This window comes from Hippocampus comes, unplaced genomic scaffold (assembly GCF_001891065.2).
Source record: "Hippocampus comes isolate QL1 unplaced genomic scaffold, H_comes_QL1_v1.1 scaffold105, whole genome shotgun sequence".
In the NCBI taxonomy this organism is placed as follows: domain Eukaryota; kingdom Metazoa; phylum Chordata; class Actinopteri; order Syngnathiformes; family Syngnathidae; genus Hippocampus; species Hippocampus comes.
Window position 1 is genome coordinate 310114 of NW_017806235.1, and position 16378 is coordinate 326491.

A 16378-nucleotide genomic window follows, 5' to 3' on the forward strand; every position below is an offset into this window, starting at 1 on the left:
AATCCAAACATGCTCTTGAAAATCAAAGTTTACGCACTTTAAAATGGTACTGTCCTTTGATGGGAGAACTTGTTTTAAACTACTTAACCCTAACCCTAACTTGCATTTTTAAAATTTTCTAGAACATTTTGATGCAATTTTCATCTGATGTGTATTTCTAATCAAATGTGTGTTATTGTCGAGAGAACAATTGAAGATATTTCCTTTTATTTTGAGCATTATAGCTTTGGCTCTTGTTAGTGTGTCAGATGTTTTAGCATGTGCAACTACCACAACCAAATCACTGAGTTAATGAAATTTCTATGATCGTGACATTTTGACCCAGGAGTGAATTTGGAATGTATTTTCTTCCGAAAAATGTTATTCCAAATACATTATTATTGTGATACAGTATATCAAGCTATGTGTAATTGTGCGTCGATCTAGCGCAACTTACTCATCTCCATGATTTGATGGAGTTCCCGGGCACGGCACGCGGAGCCCGACTTGCGATAGATGCCCTCGGTGTAGAGGCCGTTCATCTCCACGTGCATCAGCAGCAGCTCCACCACCTTGGGCACGGGGTTGGCCTTGCTGGTCAGGACGCAAACGTGGACCCCGAAGTGAAGGCCACCGGGTACGCTGTCATCCTGTCACAAAGAAATATGACATCAGTTGTGTGTGTGCACGCGCATGTGCGTGTATATTTTTGTTTTGAGCACTTCCTGAAGGCCTCGGTTTCTTACCTGCCGGGCACAGCGTGTTGAGCAGTCAGTGATGATTTTGGTCAAGCATTTCTTGTGACATATTAACTTGCAGGCTGCAAGACAAACACGAGTCAGTCACACACAATTTGAAAAACACTGATCGAACGTATTAACTGGATGAAAAAAATTGTTTCAACATTTTGAACATTCTTTACTGTCAGCACTAAGTGTTAAATGGATATCAGCCACTATACAAAATTACATAAAATCGTGACAACATTTGAGTCAAACATTTATGTATGTCATTCATAATATTTTTTTAGATATATTTCCTCAACTTATTTGTCAATTTTTTTTCCGTCCCCGTGTAAACGTACCGCTGCACATGTAGGCTTTCTCCATTCCCCAGATGTAGGAGCCGCACAGGTCACATGACTGCATGATGTTCACTTGGTAGGTGCTGAAGCGGTGATCAAGTGGACCATCAGGCTGCCGCAACAAAAACAAAATATTTAGCAAGTTTTCATGCACGTACTTTATTTTAACTCCTGCAGTAAAATCTGTAAGAATTTACACAGTCGACTTACACATTTGTCCTTTTTCCTTCTCTTCTTTGTCGTCTTGGCAGCCTGAAGGAAGCCAGAGTGTTTTCTTATCGTATTCGGCATAACACATTTAAATGCATAATACGACAGCAAAAGTGACCTTGACCGGCTCCGAGTCCATCCTCTTGATCTCGCCCCTTATGAAGCCGTCCAGCATGGACTGAAACAAGTTGATCACAAGCGACACCTCGCTCTTATTCTTCGAGCCGGCAAGAGAGCTGACTTTGTTTTGGTAGCCTTTCATTAGATCTTTGTAGCCGATCTGAGGCTTCTGTGGAGTGCATACAGAGCATTAAATGAAGAAAAACTTCAGAGTCTCCATGTATATAGTACAGGTAGAGTATGGACATGTGGTGCACTGACCTGCACAGAGAACATGCCTTTAATGGTCTCTCTGAACTGCATGGTGGCCGTGAGGAAGATGCTCTCTGTTGGTGACAGCTCTTTGATTCGTGTTCGCAAGTCATTCACCTGAGTAAGAAAAGGCAGAGAAGAGAAAGTGCACACATTTACGGTATAAAATGATTCAGTTATAAGAGCTGATTGGGGAAAAATAATAATTTCAAAAGATAACACTTGCCCACAAGATTGGAACATTTGTGTTTTCTTTTCAGAATTTTTTTTTTTTTTACCATACTTTGACCATAAAAGGTGTTTTCCTCACTTGGTTGCCGAGAAATTCGTCCAGGTTGCGCAGCTCTTTGGGGTCTTGGATCTCACGGTCCAGTGAGACGTTCCACCGCAGGGCCCGTGTGGCCCGGCTGATTTTGATGGTTGGGTTGCGAACCACACGCCCGGAGTTCTGCTCGGGCATCTTGTAGGAGTGGGGCTTGTAGCTGGGCAAGGTCACTACAGGGAAACAAACACATTTAAGTTGTTTAAATGTCACGGAATATTGAATTTTTATCTGCTACAATCTTAAATCTACACCAAAACCAAATACTGTTACTGCGATATATTGTAAAGGCACTGTACGAATATCCCAATATATAATATTGGGATATACTGTACGTATAGCATGTTAACAACATAAATGATTGCGATATTAGTTGTATGGTAATCCACTGGCATTGAAATATGATACTGTTGTCATGCTATCTGTTATGACCATATGTGTATAAATTCAACAAATACCAATATTGCAATACATTATCTTTTCCAATAGACTATCAATACACCAGCACCAAGTATCAGTATTGTGATGTGTCCTATCATTACCCCGATCGATTGATGGACTAGAATTGATATCTTGTCCCACTCCAACAACACTTCTGCGTCTAGTTAGTTACTGGCCACCAGATGGAAGCATTATAAAATCACACTTCTGCTTATCCTGCCTTCAGCAAGCCATCTCGATTTGAGCTTACAAACACTTACCAGCTTTATCTTCCGAGGGAGTGTCATTGTTGGTGGACACCTTAGGCGCCCGCTTGCGCAGGAATCTACTAAGAAACCAAATTCTGTGGCAAAAACAATTTTCATTCAGCAACATGTTTCAATTGACACAAACAAGTGGGTGGATGTTGAGGGTGGGGTTGTACTTCTCAGGGGTGGTGAGTTGCGATTGGTTGGTTCGTTGTAATCCTGAGTCCTCATTGGAGCTCCTGGCAGGAAGGCTGTACCTGGACCCGTCAGGCTCTGTGGGGATCTGTGTTGGATGCAAGCGTGTCAATGGTTTAAAAAAAAATAATAAATTAAATCAGACGGAAAAAAAAAGTCCTCCCAGCCCATCTCCTGCAGTTCTCCCACCACCACACCATTTACATGGCATTTAAAGACCTTCACCCTGAAATGCATTGTCATGCAAAACTGCACCATGTGTTATGGACACCAGCCTTTTTCTTTGACATACTCATAAACACCCACACACACACAAAAAGGCTTTTTTTTAGGTAATTTTTTAGATTGTAAGCAACTTGTTGGCTTCAACTGTTGATACTGTATCAACCTGGATTGTATCATTTTATATGAGTTTATAATTAACATAAGTAAGATTATCTCAAAATAAAAAATGAGAATACAATAAAGGAAAAAAAATGAAAGCAAAATAATACAATATTTTTTATAGAATTAACAATAAATTTACATGATTTTGAAAAAATAAACTAAAAAAAAAAAAAAAATGGAAAATTATGAGTTGTCGAGCAGCGCGGTCCGAGTGGTTTGCATGGCTGCCTCACAGTCGAATCTCAGCACAGGCCCTTCTGTGTGGACTTTGTAGGTTTATGTATTGGTTACTTGCCAAATGATGGCAAATGATGTACCCAATTCTTCTGTGTGGACTTTGTAGGTTCATGTATTGGTTACTTGGCAAATGATGTACCCAATTCAAGAACGCACCTAATGCACAAGTCAGAATGTTGAGGGTCTTTCTCAATGAATCAGAAACAAGCTGTAGAAACGGAAAGAAGCGTTCCCCTTTCTTTCTATAAGCAAGAGCGGATTCTTATGCTCATCGACAAGTCCCACAACATTGCAGCCATCCATCTTTTTTTGGGGAACATGTACATGCAAGTCGTGCAATGCGCAGCACCCTTCTCTGCTTTGTACCTTGACCTGAGATTTGAGGGCACGGACATCCACACTACTGGCTGAAGTCTTCAGGGTAGACGCGCGTGGGCTGAAGGGGGGGAGTGGAAAGCTCCAGTACTCGCTCTCCTTGGAGCCGGCAAAGTTAATCATCAAGCCGCTGCGAGCGTAGGCTAAGCGGCGCTTGCGCTTGGGATTTTTCCGCAAGCGTACCCTGACCTGACAGGGGGCCAGGGAGATTGATGAAGCATGTGTCCTCAAGAGCTTGTGGGGCTTCATATATGAGCAGCCTCCATTTGTGTGTCAAGTACAAATAAAAATGCAAATCATGCATTTCTAAAATGTTTGTCGTGTTACCTCGCTAGCAGATGGTGAGCTATCGGAGCCAGATGAGCTGATCCTGGACAGTTCATCAGCGGACATGGACTTCCCCTTGTCCCTGTGGCGGTCGGGAGTATGATTGGAATTAAAACGTGTGACTTCAGGTGAAGTGCATACGTACCTGTCTTGTGTGTGCAAAAGCTACAACATTCCTTTTGCAGTTATTAAAAGTAAATAAATAACCCCACAACAACAAAAAATATTCCTAAAACATTCCTAAAAAGTTATCAGTCCTTCTCATGACTACAGGTGAGGTAAGGCCACATCCGGCTAGATTGTGCAAAGACTAACAACATCCATTCTGTCTGTATTTCTATCCCAAATGTATAAGTAGGTCTGGGGTGTTCAGGCATCCAATGTTATGTATTGTGACCTCAAATAAAATACCATGCATGTCTAGTCTTTAGAAAAGCTAAAATCCACATACGTTCTCCATTCTTAAAGTGACTTTGGATGAGGAACAGCACTAATCCAGGTAGGTGCATATATCATCGACTTGTCTACACTTACCGGAAGTCATCTCTGCGCTTGCCTTGCCGCCTGCTCACCTCCGGACTCGATTCGTCGCTCATTCTCTCCCGCCACCTCTCGGCCTTCTCCTTAAAGTCGCCTGTGTCTTTGTAGCGCTGGAGGGAGCTGCTCTTAGGGGAGTCAGCGGTACCAGTCGTGTCATCGCTACCCACTCTGGGGTCCAAAGGCAGGGACAGGGGCCGGTTGAGGGATGGCGGAGAACCGTGACCACCTCGTCTCTCCCTGCTTGCAGTGGACTGACCCATGACAGTGTCAGCCTGCTCACTTCTGTTAGGGCTCACCTCCACTTTTTGCTGCCGACGTAGACCTTTTCTTGATGGGCTGCGTGGTAGTATACGTTTTGGTGATCTACTCCCATTCATTACATTTTTTGTTTGGATAATACACAAAAAAATATATAAAAGCACCTACTTAGTTCTGGCGGGTCGAACTTCTGTTGAATTCTTTTCACTGCTTGTTTTGTGCTCTTTCTGCGACCTCTTGAGTGAAGCCCGCCACGCCGTCTGGATCACTGAGGCAGCTTTACTTCGGTTCTCGTGAAACTCACGCCAATTCCTCTGGAATGATACAATGAAACTATATGCTCGGCCGCAGTTTTCTCTTACGTCGTTACAAGGTCATCAAGATGCTGGACGGGGAAGTTAAGGTGCACTCAGTCCCTACGTCTCCTAACATCCAAACTTGACAGTGAGAGGTGAAGTGATACCCGTGTATCGTGTGTGAATCCTACCTGTATAATGAGTGAGGCATCTCTCTTCTGCAGGAAGTGCATCCTTATCAGACATGCACGGAACCAGCGCTGCAGGACGACGATGTGACGCCTCACTTCCTTGTTCAGGGTGTCCTGCAGCAGCTGCCTCTCCTTTTCTTTAAGGAACACCTACAGTACAATAATAGTAAGGAATAGTAACTGCAAATGATGTTTTGCCCGTTAATTATATCTGATCTTACTTTGGTTTTTCCTATTTGGTAGGTGCTCTGATCCAAGTCCATGCTGATGAAGAGCTTAGTGATGTGTTCCGGGGACTCGGTGGACTCTTTTGGAAGCAACATTCGGAATTTTTCAACAAATTCCTGTCAGCGAAACACAAGACATTAGCTCTCTAATGTACTGTAAAGCAGACATAATAGCCACGAACGAGCACCTTAAAAGTGTATTTGGCATTGTAGCCAGATTTCTGTACTTGAATCATCTCCAAGAGGCCTGTGTAGCGAATCTGCTGGCGCACAAGCTCATCGTCCAAGTGAAATTCTTTCTGCAAAAAAAACAAAAAAAAAACTAAATGAAAGCTGCAAGAAGTTAAAAATAGGCCCTACATTGTTCATGCCGAATCCATGAAATGTTGATCAAACTTTGACGTCCTGATGGCGATTAGATGGCATAGGCAAACACGCTTTGGAATTTCACCCATATGTGTAGTATACCTGCTTATGATTGAGGCTCATTTTGGGCAAATTCCCTTGCTGGAGTATGAGCTGGAATGTGCACAAAATAGATGACTTTCCGTTAAATTTTGGTTATGGGTCTTTAAAGGGGAAGTGAAGTCAAAAATTGCCTTGGTAAAAATCAAAATAGCTTCCCGTTTTTATCCGTCACAGAGGTTTGCCATTTTGCCACTTGCTGTTGACTAAAATGACATCACAGTCGGTCAGGGCTCGAGTAATAACAAATCACGACTCACCTGTTTTCTGGGTTTGGTCATGTGATGTTCGCAAGCACTGAGGCGGTGTGATGTCATTTTCAGACTAGAGTAATTGGCAAAATGGCTGCCCCCCGAGATGGATAAAAGTGGTCGGATTTGGCTGCTTAATTCATATTCCATAAACGCAATATTAATCAGAATACCGTGTTTGGACTCGTGGAGACGCCAAGAACATATCAAGAACGTTTTTTACTTGACTTCTCCTGTCAGATTTTTTAGTGCATCCTGTTAACATCAACAAGTCCACCAGATTTTGTGTAGATCTGTGAAACTGTTGTTAGTGGTAATTATGTTTTATTTTTAGGGGACCTATTGTTGGGGACCACTGAAATATATTTTTCCCACTAGGATACACAAGCTTGCAGAAGTTGGTGAGTTTTTGGGTATGCAGATGATTCAACCGGCAATGCCTGGTGCTCTGGCAACAAATACTTTCACGTGGAGGGCAACATTACATAATATGAATGACATGCAAAGGTGTACCTTTTCCGCATTGGAGCGCAAGCAGAAAATAAAGAAAGGGTTGGCTTTTCCGATGGTGTCCATCAGCTTTGTGAGTGATGCCTGTGAGGAGAGTAAGGAGTGTCAATAACTCTCTGTGTTTGGTTTAATGAATAGCCAGTAGCTAAAAAGGATGCAGACGGACCTGAAACTGAGCGCAAACGGTCGCAGTCGCAGGCCAACAGGCGAATTTACGATTGCGATTGTGCGCCACGAGACCCACAACTTGCTGGAGTGAGCGTAAATTCATAAGATTCTGATGGGACGGGGAGAAAACAAAGAACATTCAAGTCCACACTAAAGCAATCAGGACAATCAGAGGATCGCTTCACCTTTGGAATAAGTTGCTTCTGTCGACCGGATCTAGTTTTCCTGCAGAAAATATACATCATCAACACCGCATTTCCCCATGTAATGGTGCTGAGTTACTCAATGCAAGTGTTGCCATTTATGTGAGCAACACTGTTGGAAGTGGTTCAGCAGCATCATTGAATTGAGGTCGTTGCAGTTGCACGTCTTTTCACTCACTTCCTTTTTTCGAAGTTGGTAAAGATGTCCTCAAAGACGTCAAGGGGATGTTCGTCAGAGCGATCGAAGGAGAAGTCCAGCGTACCGCTGTTACTACAGATATCAAACAATGCTCTTACTCTTATAGTAACTTCAGGTGAGGTGCAGACATACTTGTCTAGTGTGGGGGGAAAAGCGACCACTAAATCACTTTGACACAAATGACCACACAATGACCTCAAAAACTGTGAAAAAAATGCTAGTAGGGACGTTGAAATATTAGTACCTGGAAAGTCTGTCCAAGCGGCTGCTGCTGTGTTTCATGTCTTTGAGGGATTTTCGGGAGGACTGTCTGGCGGCCACTGGGGTGACAAACACAAAGCAGACGTATGACACATAGCGGCCGCACTTTCCAACAATTATCCTCTGAAGCTACCCACTCTTCTCCGCGTGCTTGTGTCTCAAGCTCTTGAATACCGCCAGGATGCGGAAGATGGCTCGGAGGATGCCCCAACGGAACACCGCTTCTGGGCTGGACGCCACCAGGTGATGTAGGAATGCCCGCTCGCTGCCACGGAGAAGAGATACGACTTCAGGCTTCACATGATCCGTGTTTTTCTCTAAGAAGCCCTGCAAGTACACAACAAATGAGAATTACATTTGTACACACCCCAAACTGGTCACCAACCAATCGCAGGGCACACAAAGACAAACCCGAGAACCCAGAGAAAACCTGCGCAGGGACAGGGGGAACATGCAAACTCCGCACAGGAATGCCGGAGCCCAGATTCGAATCTACAGTCTTACTTTTTTATCTTCTCATCATACCATTTTATTGTGCCCACATGTATCAAGATACAGTACGTATGGAGTATTCCTTTTAATGGAGAGATGCACACCCCTAATAACAATTTTATACAGTCTATTGAGTGGGGTTGCCCAGAGTAGTAAAGTTAACATGTGCCTTGAACTGCTTCAAGTGTTTCAACACAATAATACATTACATAATAATAATCCAGTGGAACCACCAGAAGATGAATCATTTACTTGGCCAACCACAGATTATCCGGTTATTCCGAGCTGCCTTATCTAAAAGAAAGTAAAGCTGTGACACACTGCAGTGTGGGAAAAACAGGTTCACCTTGATGCAATATGTAACACTGGCAGCATAGTGCTGAATAACAAATGACGAATCGCGATCAATGGAGGCTGCAAAGAGAGAGTTGTCCTTGAGCCGCAGCGTTAACTTGTCCAACAGCGCTTCATCTGTCGCTTGAGGGAGGCTAACAAAAACACAAAAACAGACATTTAATCAATTGCGCTGGTATTCTTACACATCCCCTGCCCCCCAAACAAATTTGATTGCGCATGGTCTCACTTGCTCTCCTCGTCCAATGTGTTGAAGAGGTCTTGACAGATAAGATAAATACACTTGCTGTTGTCACTGTACTCAAAGGCTTGCCAACTGATGCCCTCGGCCTCATAATCTTCCTGGAAAATTGTTGTCATAATCACACACTTAAGTATCAAAACGGACCGCACAAAGAATGATACATATCACACAAACATTTTCCCTACTTGCTGAATTGTGAAGATTTGCCGGTTTATGTAACATTGGAGCTTCTCGTTGCTGTAGTTGATGCACAGCTGCTCAAAACTGTTTGTGTGTAGGTTTTCCAGGCCAAACAGATCCAGCACCCCGATGGACAAACACTGAAAAAAACAAACACAAGGCACCATTCAGAATCATCGCATTGCGCAATGTAGCGCAACAGAACATAACATGAGATACTGAAGCAGAAGATACGATAATGTAATTTACGCGGAAACATTGCAACGTATCACACAGTAACAAACTAAGATACCATTGCGTAACATTAGAAGTGTCGATTTAATAAATCAACTATTTTAATAATCAAGTCATAGTTTCAATATATTGTCCAAATGCTCTGATTTGAGCGTCTCGACAGTCATTATTTTTCGATTTCTGTCGCCCTGCATTTTTGTGTAAAGAAAAAAAAGTTGACTTACAGAAATGGACTCTTCCATCTCCCGCTTGTTGAGCATAGCATGGTTGATGTGAAGGACGATCCAGTCAAACAGAGAGGCATACAAAGACTTTGCCATGGAGTCCCGTGTCGCCAGGGCCTTGGAAAAAAAAGAAGAAAAAAAAAAAAACCTAGTTACAAACTAATGCACAATACCGATGACCAACAAGTCAATGTGTACCTCCTGCAGAGTGTAGTGTGAAAACACCCTGTCATTGCCATTCAAAACTCTCCTCTCGGTGAAAGTCTTTACAAGCAGCTGCTTTTTAACCTGAAAAGAAGAGAAAAAAAGTCTTTCGTCGACAGAGATTTTGTGTGCAGATTAATTCCAAACACAACATTGTTGGAAAACATAACATTGATAATTGCCATGTTATTCAACATACCTTGAGGAGGTCTGACAAGGTGGACAAAATGCCAGCCGGCCCCACCTCCAAAGCTTCGTTATACTCTGACAGAGTGAAGGTCAAGTTGCCCAAAAGCAAGATGGCCGAGAGTGTGGAGAATATGCTGCACACAGACACAAACATTGTTTTTAAATGAATGTACATATTTGTCATATTTGCAAACACTGCTGACATTGTGTAGCTGCCAGTCAATTTGCGTCTTTATTCAGCATCGAAACTGTGGCTGCACGGGACATTTTTCATTGACTCGGGGTCGACGTGCTCAGACTTGTCAATGACACCATGACAGACGTCAGAAACAGGATGGGGTGAAATTAGTCACTCCATACAGCTGGAGCAATGGCTGTTTCAAAGTGCTATATAAATAGAGTTGAATCTTACGTTCCATGCCATTAATCCACCCTCCCCACCCCAGAAACTGTAACTGGATAAGAAAAACAGCACTTTATATTGTCTGCCTACATGAGCTGCGCCACCATTTGTGTTTGAATATCCATTACTTAAACGATTATAACACCGAGACACCGACACTATTAGCCCGCCCGTCAGCACTGTTTTGCGTTGTGCGCTGTCATGAAGCTCGCAAACTTTCATCAGTAGATTTCAACTGAGAGTACACATACAAGTTTCCTAACTCAAATATTTTCTTGAAAGTCAAAGTAAAAAAATAAAAAATAAAATAAAACAATAAATAATAATAATAATAATAAAAAAAAAAAACTCTGCTCCTGGTCTGCCACAGAGCACGATGGGGATTGGGATCTTTACCGAGACAATGACGTCCGTGCATGGAGGATTTCCAAAGATATAAAATATAACATTCCAAAATCTAAAAAGAAGGGTATTTTCACTGCCGTCATCAAAAGCGTACACACTGTTTCTTAGTGGAAGGCAGGAACCCGACCATCTCCATGGCTTGATGCAGCCTCTTGTACTCCTGCATGAGGTTCTCGCGATCATCCAAGCGGAGGTCTTCCTGAGGAACAAGTAGATCAGATACGACGACAATTTAATCAAATATGGACGCACGTATCATTGTGGAGTGAATGCACATCAGAATCTACTGGGGTGTACCTGCTTGAGGTAGAGATAATCTTGAGGCGCCAACAGACAAAACTCCTCCCGCTCATCTTTAGACGCTCCCGCCAGCAGGTAATAGAAGACGTGGAAGTTCCTGCATGGAAAGCCAACAGTCATCAATGCTTTTGTGCTGGTGCAAAGATTTTATGATGATGGCACTTGAAAGCTGTTTTCACGTTTACCTCTCCCTTTTATCTCTGTGAACCAGCCGGCACTTTTCAAGTAAGTACTTCTTGATAACTACCCTAAAAAAGAGACAAGAGTGTGAACACATTGCAAGGAGATGACCACCGGGTCGTAACCTCTTACCCTCGGATGACGCCACTCTCCAGGTAGTTGAGCTGGACGAACTTCCCGAAGCGACTGGAGTTGTTGTTTACGACAGTCTTTGCATTGCCAAAAGCCTGTTGGAGACACAGGGAAACTGCCTTTTGGGTACGAAGCGGACATCTTAGATTCATTCTGGTGAAAATGACATTTCAAACAAGTCCCGAAAGCCACTTTTACTGGTGCACATGAAATTTGCTAAGTCGATCCTGAGTTGACCTACAAAAGCGTCTTAACAGCACTAACATGAATCTGCTTCTGCAGTCTGAACAAATATCATCATCACCATGATGTCCATTTCCAGGGACCCTTCAAAAACAAATTTCTCCTGCATATTTTGTCAGACTGCTACCAAGTTTTAGCTACTCTATGTATATTACACAGATGAATGACACTAAATTACTTTTTTTTTTTTTGTTATCGTGTGTCAGCAGATACTCGTAGTAAAGATTAATGATTCACTATAAAATACAAGACTCGAGTAAGCCAACTCCACATGGTCAGATTTTACTTTGACCTGTACAGTAAAGTCAGGTTTTATGATACAGTAGCGACATTGGATTATTTCACCTGAGATTATTTCCTCCAATTTGGAAATCAACCCGCATCATGAAAGCGATTGTGTTCCACGTTAGGCGTTCCACGGTCTTACTTTGTTGAAAAGCTTTGTGTAAGTTTCCCTCCCACCCCACTAAGGAAGAACACACACAGGCCATTTCCCCACAGGGAAGCCAAACTGAATCAGAGACCCGAGTCGGCCAAGGAAGACATGGGTTGTTCCTCATTCCAGTGGCAGTGCAGCTGAGGGTCGTGTCTTAACAGGCCAACGCATACGGCGCTCACCTGAACGGTGCGCTCACAATACACACTGGCAGTTACTGTCCACGGAATCTCTGGAATGTTCCAGTTTGACACTTTCATCATTTTTGGAATATGCGGGAATAAAGATAGAGCAAATTGAATGGTGTGCGTCTGTGTGCGTTTGTGCGTGTGTCTGCGCGCGCGCAAATCTGGCCGGGCCTGTTCCTACACGTTTCACCTTCCCTCTCTGGTGTTACCTTAAGACAACGCCCTGCACATTCCCACCATGGAGCTCCACACTCCCGACACACAAAATGCACAGCTTATGTGAGTCATCCGGACAAAGGGGAATCCTCGCAGTGTGAGTGTGTGTGTGTGTGTGTGTGTGTGGAGGGGTGCACCAAAACAATTCCATTAGATCGTAAACAACCTCCCTTCTCACACACACACACACACATAAAGCTTGAATTCCAGTGATAGCGTTCCATTATGCTTGCGTTTCATTCCCAATTGTGACCGAATTATGAATTATGACACCAAGACAATCTCTGTCTTCCAAAGCATATTAAAACAGGAATCCAAACTAGAATCCTCATAACGGGACATCAGATTGCAGCATTCGATCAAGCCCCACTAAATTTTGGTGCCATGGTTGTTGGCCAAATTTCCTCGTAGCGGTTCAAGGTCTGGAATTGCCCAAACTGGCTGCTTCAAGCCAAAATGGCCGACATCCTGTTCAATTTCAGGTATGTGTCCTTGAAACTTTTTCATGCGTCCTACCAAGTAGGACGTTCACGTGATCTCCTGCCCACAATGAAAAGTCGGCCAAGTGTTACCATTCAGCCTAGTTTCATATCCGCAAGCACTCAAAACAATGTTGCACTGGCGTGACAACTGAAACTGAAAGCTGATACGACTTCTGACTTGTACCCCACATAAAAAGGTTTGCACACAAAGACACACCACTTAGTACTTCAATTGACCTGTGAGAGGCAGCAATGTGACATAGCCTGACTGGAAATCAAAGGAAGCAGGAGCTAGGCTTTAAAAAGGTGAAATTACCGTATATTTGCCCTGACACCAGTTTCACCAACTGACAATTTGTTGGACGTCTGTCATAACAGGACCCAGTACTTTGGCCAAGTCCAACTAAAGAAATGGTTCTTTAGGTCTACGTTACATTCCCAGGCAATAAATACATTTTTAAAATCCCCCTCAAATTTCCACAATTTAAGGAATATGAAGGGAGATTCTCTTATGTCTAAACACCACTTTGGAGTTTCCAAGCTTTGTGATCACTCAGCACCTTTTCTGACAGTCATATGCAGGAAATACAAACATAAAGCGTTTCCTGTACGTGTTGTCTCTGCTAGCTTTCGGTTTTGGAGCAGAAGTGATTATGAATGTGTCCTAAAAATAAAAAAAGAGGATGTGAAAAAGAGAGTCTTTACAAATATGTAAAAATCAGTACTTGCGACTGGTTGCTGGGAAACAAACCAAAGGAATTTCAAATATTGCTGCGTTGTTTGTCTTGTTCCTATGTTAATACAGAGCAGCGGAATCCTCAAATAGCTGACATAAGTACTCATTGTTGTATCAGTGTTACTGCACTGTGGGTCACTTTACAATTTTGGTCTTTTTTTTTTATATTCTCAAAGGTTCATGTAGGATTTGCTTTTTTTCCTAATATATTGTACTTTCCAGTATTTTGCTGTAACATTTTTCCATTTTTTAAAATTTCAAATTAGGCGTTCTACATTCTCAAATGTTCCTTTTTTTTAACTTGTGCATCTACTCTCATTTTTTTCCCATGTGTAATGTCATCTAATAATTTTGTATCATTAGATTTTAATTGTATAATTTGAGCATTATTACACTGGCACTTGTTTGATTGTACATGTCCACCTCATGTTGTATCATATCCTTTTCTTTTAGCGATGTTGTAGTAATAATAAACACTATCATCATTTTGCTCATTATGATCAGGACTTGAACTTTCCATAGCATGTCATCTCCACCCATGGATTGCAGGTTTCCTATTCGTAGTTTCAACAAAACTGTAACAATGAAAAAAACGTTTTTTTTTTTTTAAAGAACATCACATTCCCTACCTGCAGCACAGGGCTGGCCCCAAGGATGGCACGCTCCATGCCACTGCAATACGTCTGCTGGCTGAGTGCCGTCAGGCAGTGGACCAGATAGCTGCTACTCTCAGTCTTGCCCGAGCCACTCTCACCGGACATCACCATGCACTGGTCCACCTTGCAGTTTAGCATGGCCCGGTAAGCCAGGTCGGCCATGGCAAATATGTGCGGGCTGAGCTTACCGAGCGGCTGGTTCTCATACAACTTGACATACTTTGGGTTGTAGTACGCTGGCAGGAACTTGTTGGGGTTAAGCGCGACCAAGATGTTGCTAGCATACGTGTAAATTTTGTGCTTGAAGAAACGCCGGCGTAAAGCCTCCACAATGGCATCCTCAGTCACGGTGGGGAGGCTGCAAAGGTCGTCGTACTCCTCCGCGGGCATCTTAATGGCCTCCTCCAGAGTGAAATAGTACCCAAAGCTCTGCGGGTGCCACTTCTGGGCCTCCGGGGGCCATAACAGGACCCTCTCCAGGGGGAACTCATCGAAATGCAGCCGGCGCTCCTCATCATTCCTGGTCCTCACCTCCAGCAGGCTATACTGGCGGCCGGCATCTAGTCCCAGAGTGACCACGGCGTTGGAGACCACCGCTGCGGCAGTGTCTCCAGCACCCACCCGCAGTGTGCAGTGAGTGGCCGCATCCTGGGACAGTCTCTGGTAGATCTGCACAACACGGGCCTCTCCATCGGAAGTACTCATACTGACACAAGGAAGAAGCCAGGTGGAATACAATAAGATAATATCTGGAAGCAGCAACATAAGCACTCACAATTTATGATCAAATATATTTAGCCAAACCTAGTGTGACAAGAGCAAATTAATTATTTAATGCGTTTCTTTGTTGCTGTTGCACCAGTGAGAAAAACTGATAGACGCGAAATAGGGTAGCAACAATCTATACAATTTTTAAACCGTAATACTGACACGTTAACAGGGTTTCTGGTAAATCACTTCATTCACACGACTGAGGTTTTACCTGCACTAGTTATTTTGTGACCTTGAACGGCATGAGTGAGAAAACGTAAAAATGTATATTCGAAATGTATTATGTTTAAATGGTCAAAATCAGCGAAACACATACAAAAAGGAGGGATTTTTAAAAATACTGTCAATATATTTTTTTCAATTGTCTGCAATCTAAATCTCAACATATTTACACAGGCTGTGAATGCTTTCAATATAAATAAAAGTTCTACGACACATCAATTGCGAGGGGTACGGTTATGTTGTATTTATCGTGACTTGAAGTACTTTGTGACTCGAAATGTGTTAAATGTTTCGTATAAAAACCTGAAATGGCTTTCTGGTGCCAAACGTTACTTTTCGAAATGAATCTTTGCCAACATCAACAATTCCCTTCAAACCGAACACACCCCACTGATCAACTCACCGACACCAGCTCAGGTAACGTTGATAAAATTGAGCTTACCTTTAAGAAAAAACACTCATTTCATCTTGAGAAAGCACTTCTTCTGTTGAGGAGTCTTTTTGTTATACTGCTTGTATTTAAAAAAAAAAAAAAAAAAAAAAGCCCAATGACACGACGTCAGGTGGGGAAAATGTAACTATCTTCACCTGCGTTTCCCGGTGAAGGAAGGCGGAAAAAAAAATCATTCAAGTCCACTTTTAAATGACGAAGACCCAACTTGGGAGCGGTTCGGTGGCGCCAACGTTCCGTTTTTAAAAGAAATGGGAAGTATATCGAAGAAGTTTGAAGGATTCGTGTGACGTCTTCTTCTCCTGCTGCTTGTCGTCAGGGGGAGCGCTGAAAAGTTACTTCCTTGCAGTTTAGTTTCAGCCCCACACCCGACGACTCTTCGAGCTGACAGCTCACAGTTTTGCCTCAGTTCAATTTAAATATGTAGCATTTTAGTTAGAAAACAAAACAAAAAAAAACCGTTGGAGCAAGCGGTTTAATCGTTTTTAAGCTTTAAGCTTGAGCGAGTTTAATGCAAACACGAATGTGCCCGCGAATGTAACTTGTCATTACAGGTGTTTGCGGGCTCGAGCGCCCTCCAACGGCAGGTAAATGTTAATACAGGCTTGTTCTTCCCCCAAACAAAATGAAGGATTCTCTCTCTCTCTCTCTCTCTCTCTCTCTCTCTCTCTCTCTCTCTCTCTATATATA

At 42.9% G+C, this 16378-nt stretch overlaps 1 protein-coding gene across 5 annotated transcripts; it reads right to left on the reverse strand.

Moving 5' to 3' along the window:
- Positions 1–123: 123 nt before the first annotated feature.
- LOC109507375 (unconventional myosin-IXb-like) lies at positions 124–16296 on the reverse strand. Of its 5 annotated transcripts, none has more exons than XM_019856753.1 (34): positions 15680–16291; positions 14218–14950; positions 11288–11382; positions 11161–11223; positions 10973–11072; positions 10774–10874; positions 9878–10001; positions 9673–9762; positions 9475–9591; positions 9022–9156; positions 8822–8934; positions 8585–8726; positions 7884–8073; positions 7730–7805; positions 7465–7557; positions 7269–7308; positions 7082–7192; positions 6919–6999; positions 5878–5988; positions 5684–5806; positions 5463–5612; positions 5144–5289; positions 4712–5053; positions 4178–4259; positions 3848–4039; positions 2833–2939; positions 2669–2751; positions 1956–2140; positions 1655–1762; positions 1392–1562; positions 1274–1315; positions 1064–1175; positions 726–799; positions 124–629 (listed from the first exon to the last, which is right to left on the reverse strand). In XM_019856753.1, exons 2-34 carry the CDS (start codon positions 14947–14949, stop codon positions 423–425), a joined length of 4638 nt encoding a protein of 1545 aa, XP_019712312.1. In that variant the 5' UTR covers position 14950; positions 15680–16291; the 3' UTR covers positions 124–422. The 5 variants fall into 5 exon arrangements, 4 of the variants coding, with proteins under 4 accessions (XP_019712312.1, XP_019712313.1, XP_019712311.1 ...); XM_019856754.1 differs by having other exon boundaries at positions 1398–1562; positions 3842–4039; XM_019856752.1 differs by having other exon boundaries at positions 3842–4039.
- Positions 16297–16378: the final 82 nt, after the last annotated feature.

Excerpts from the sequence above, each read along its gene's own strand:
- LOC109507375 (XM_019856752.1), bottom strand. The coding sequence starts at position 14,949 with ATGAGTACTTCCGATGGAGAGGCCCGTGTTGTGCAGATCTACCAGAGA. Across the intron at positions 8,074-8,584 it reads GTGTTACATATTGCATCAAG|GGCTTCTTAGAGAAAAACAC; the intron begins GTGAACCTGTTT and ends GTGTACTTGCAG. Across the intron at positions 630-725 it reads CAACACGCTGTGCCCGGCAG|GATGACAGCGTACCCGGTGG; the intron begins GTAAGAAACCGA and ends TCTTTGTGACAG.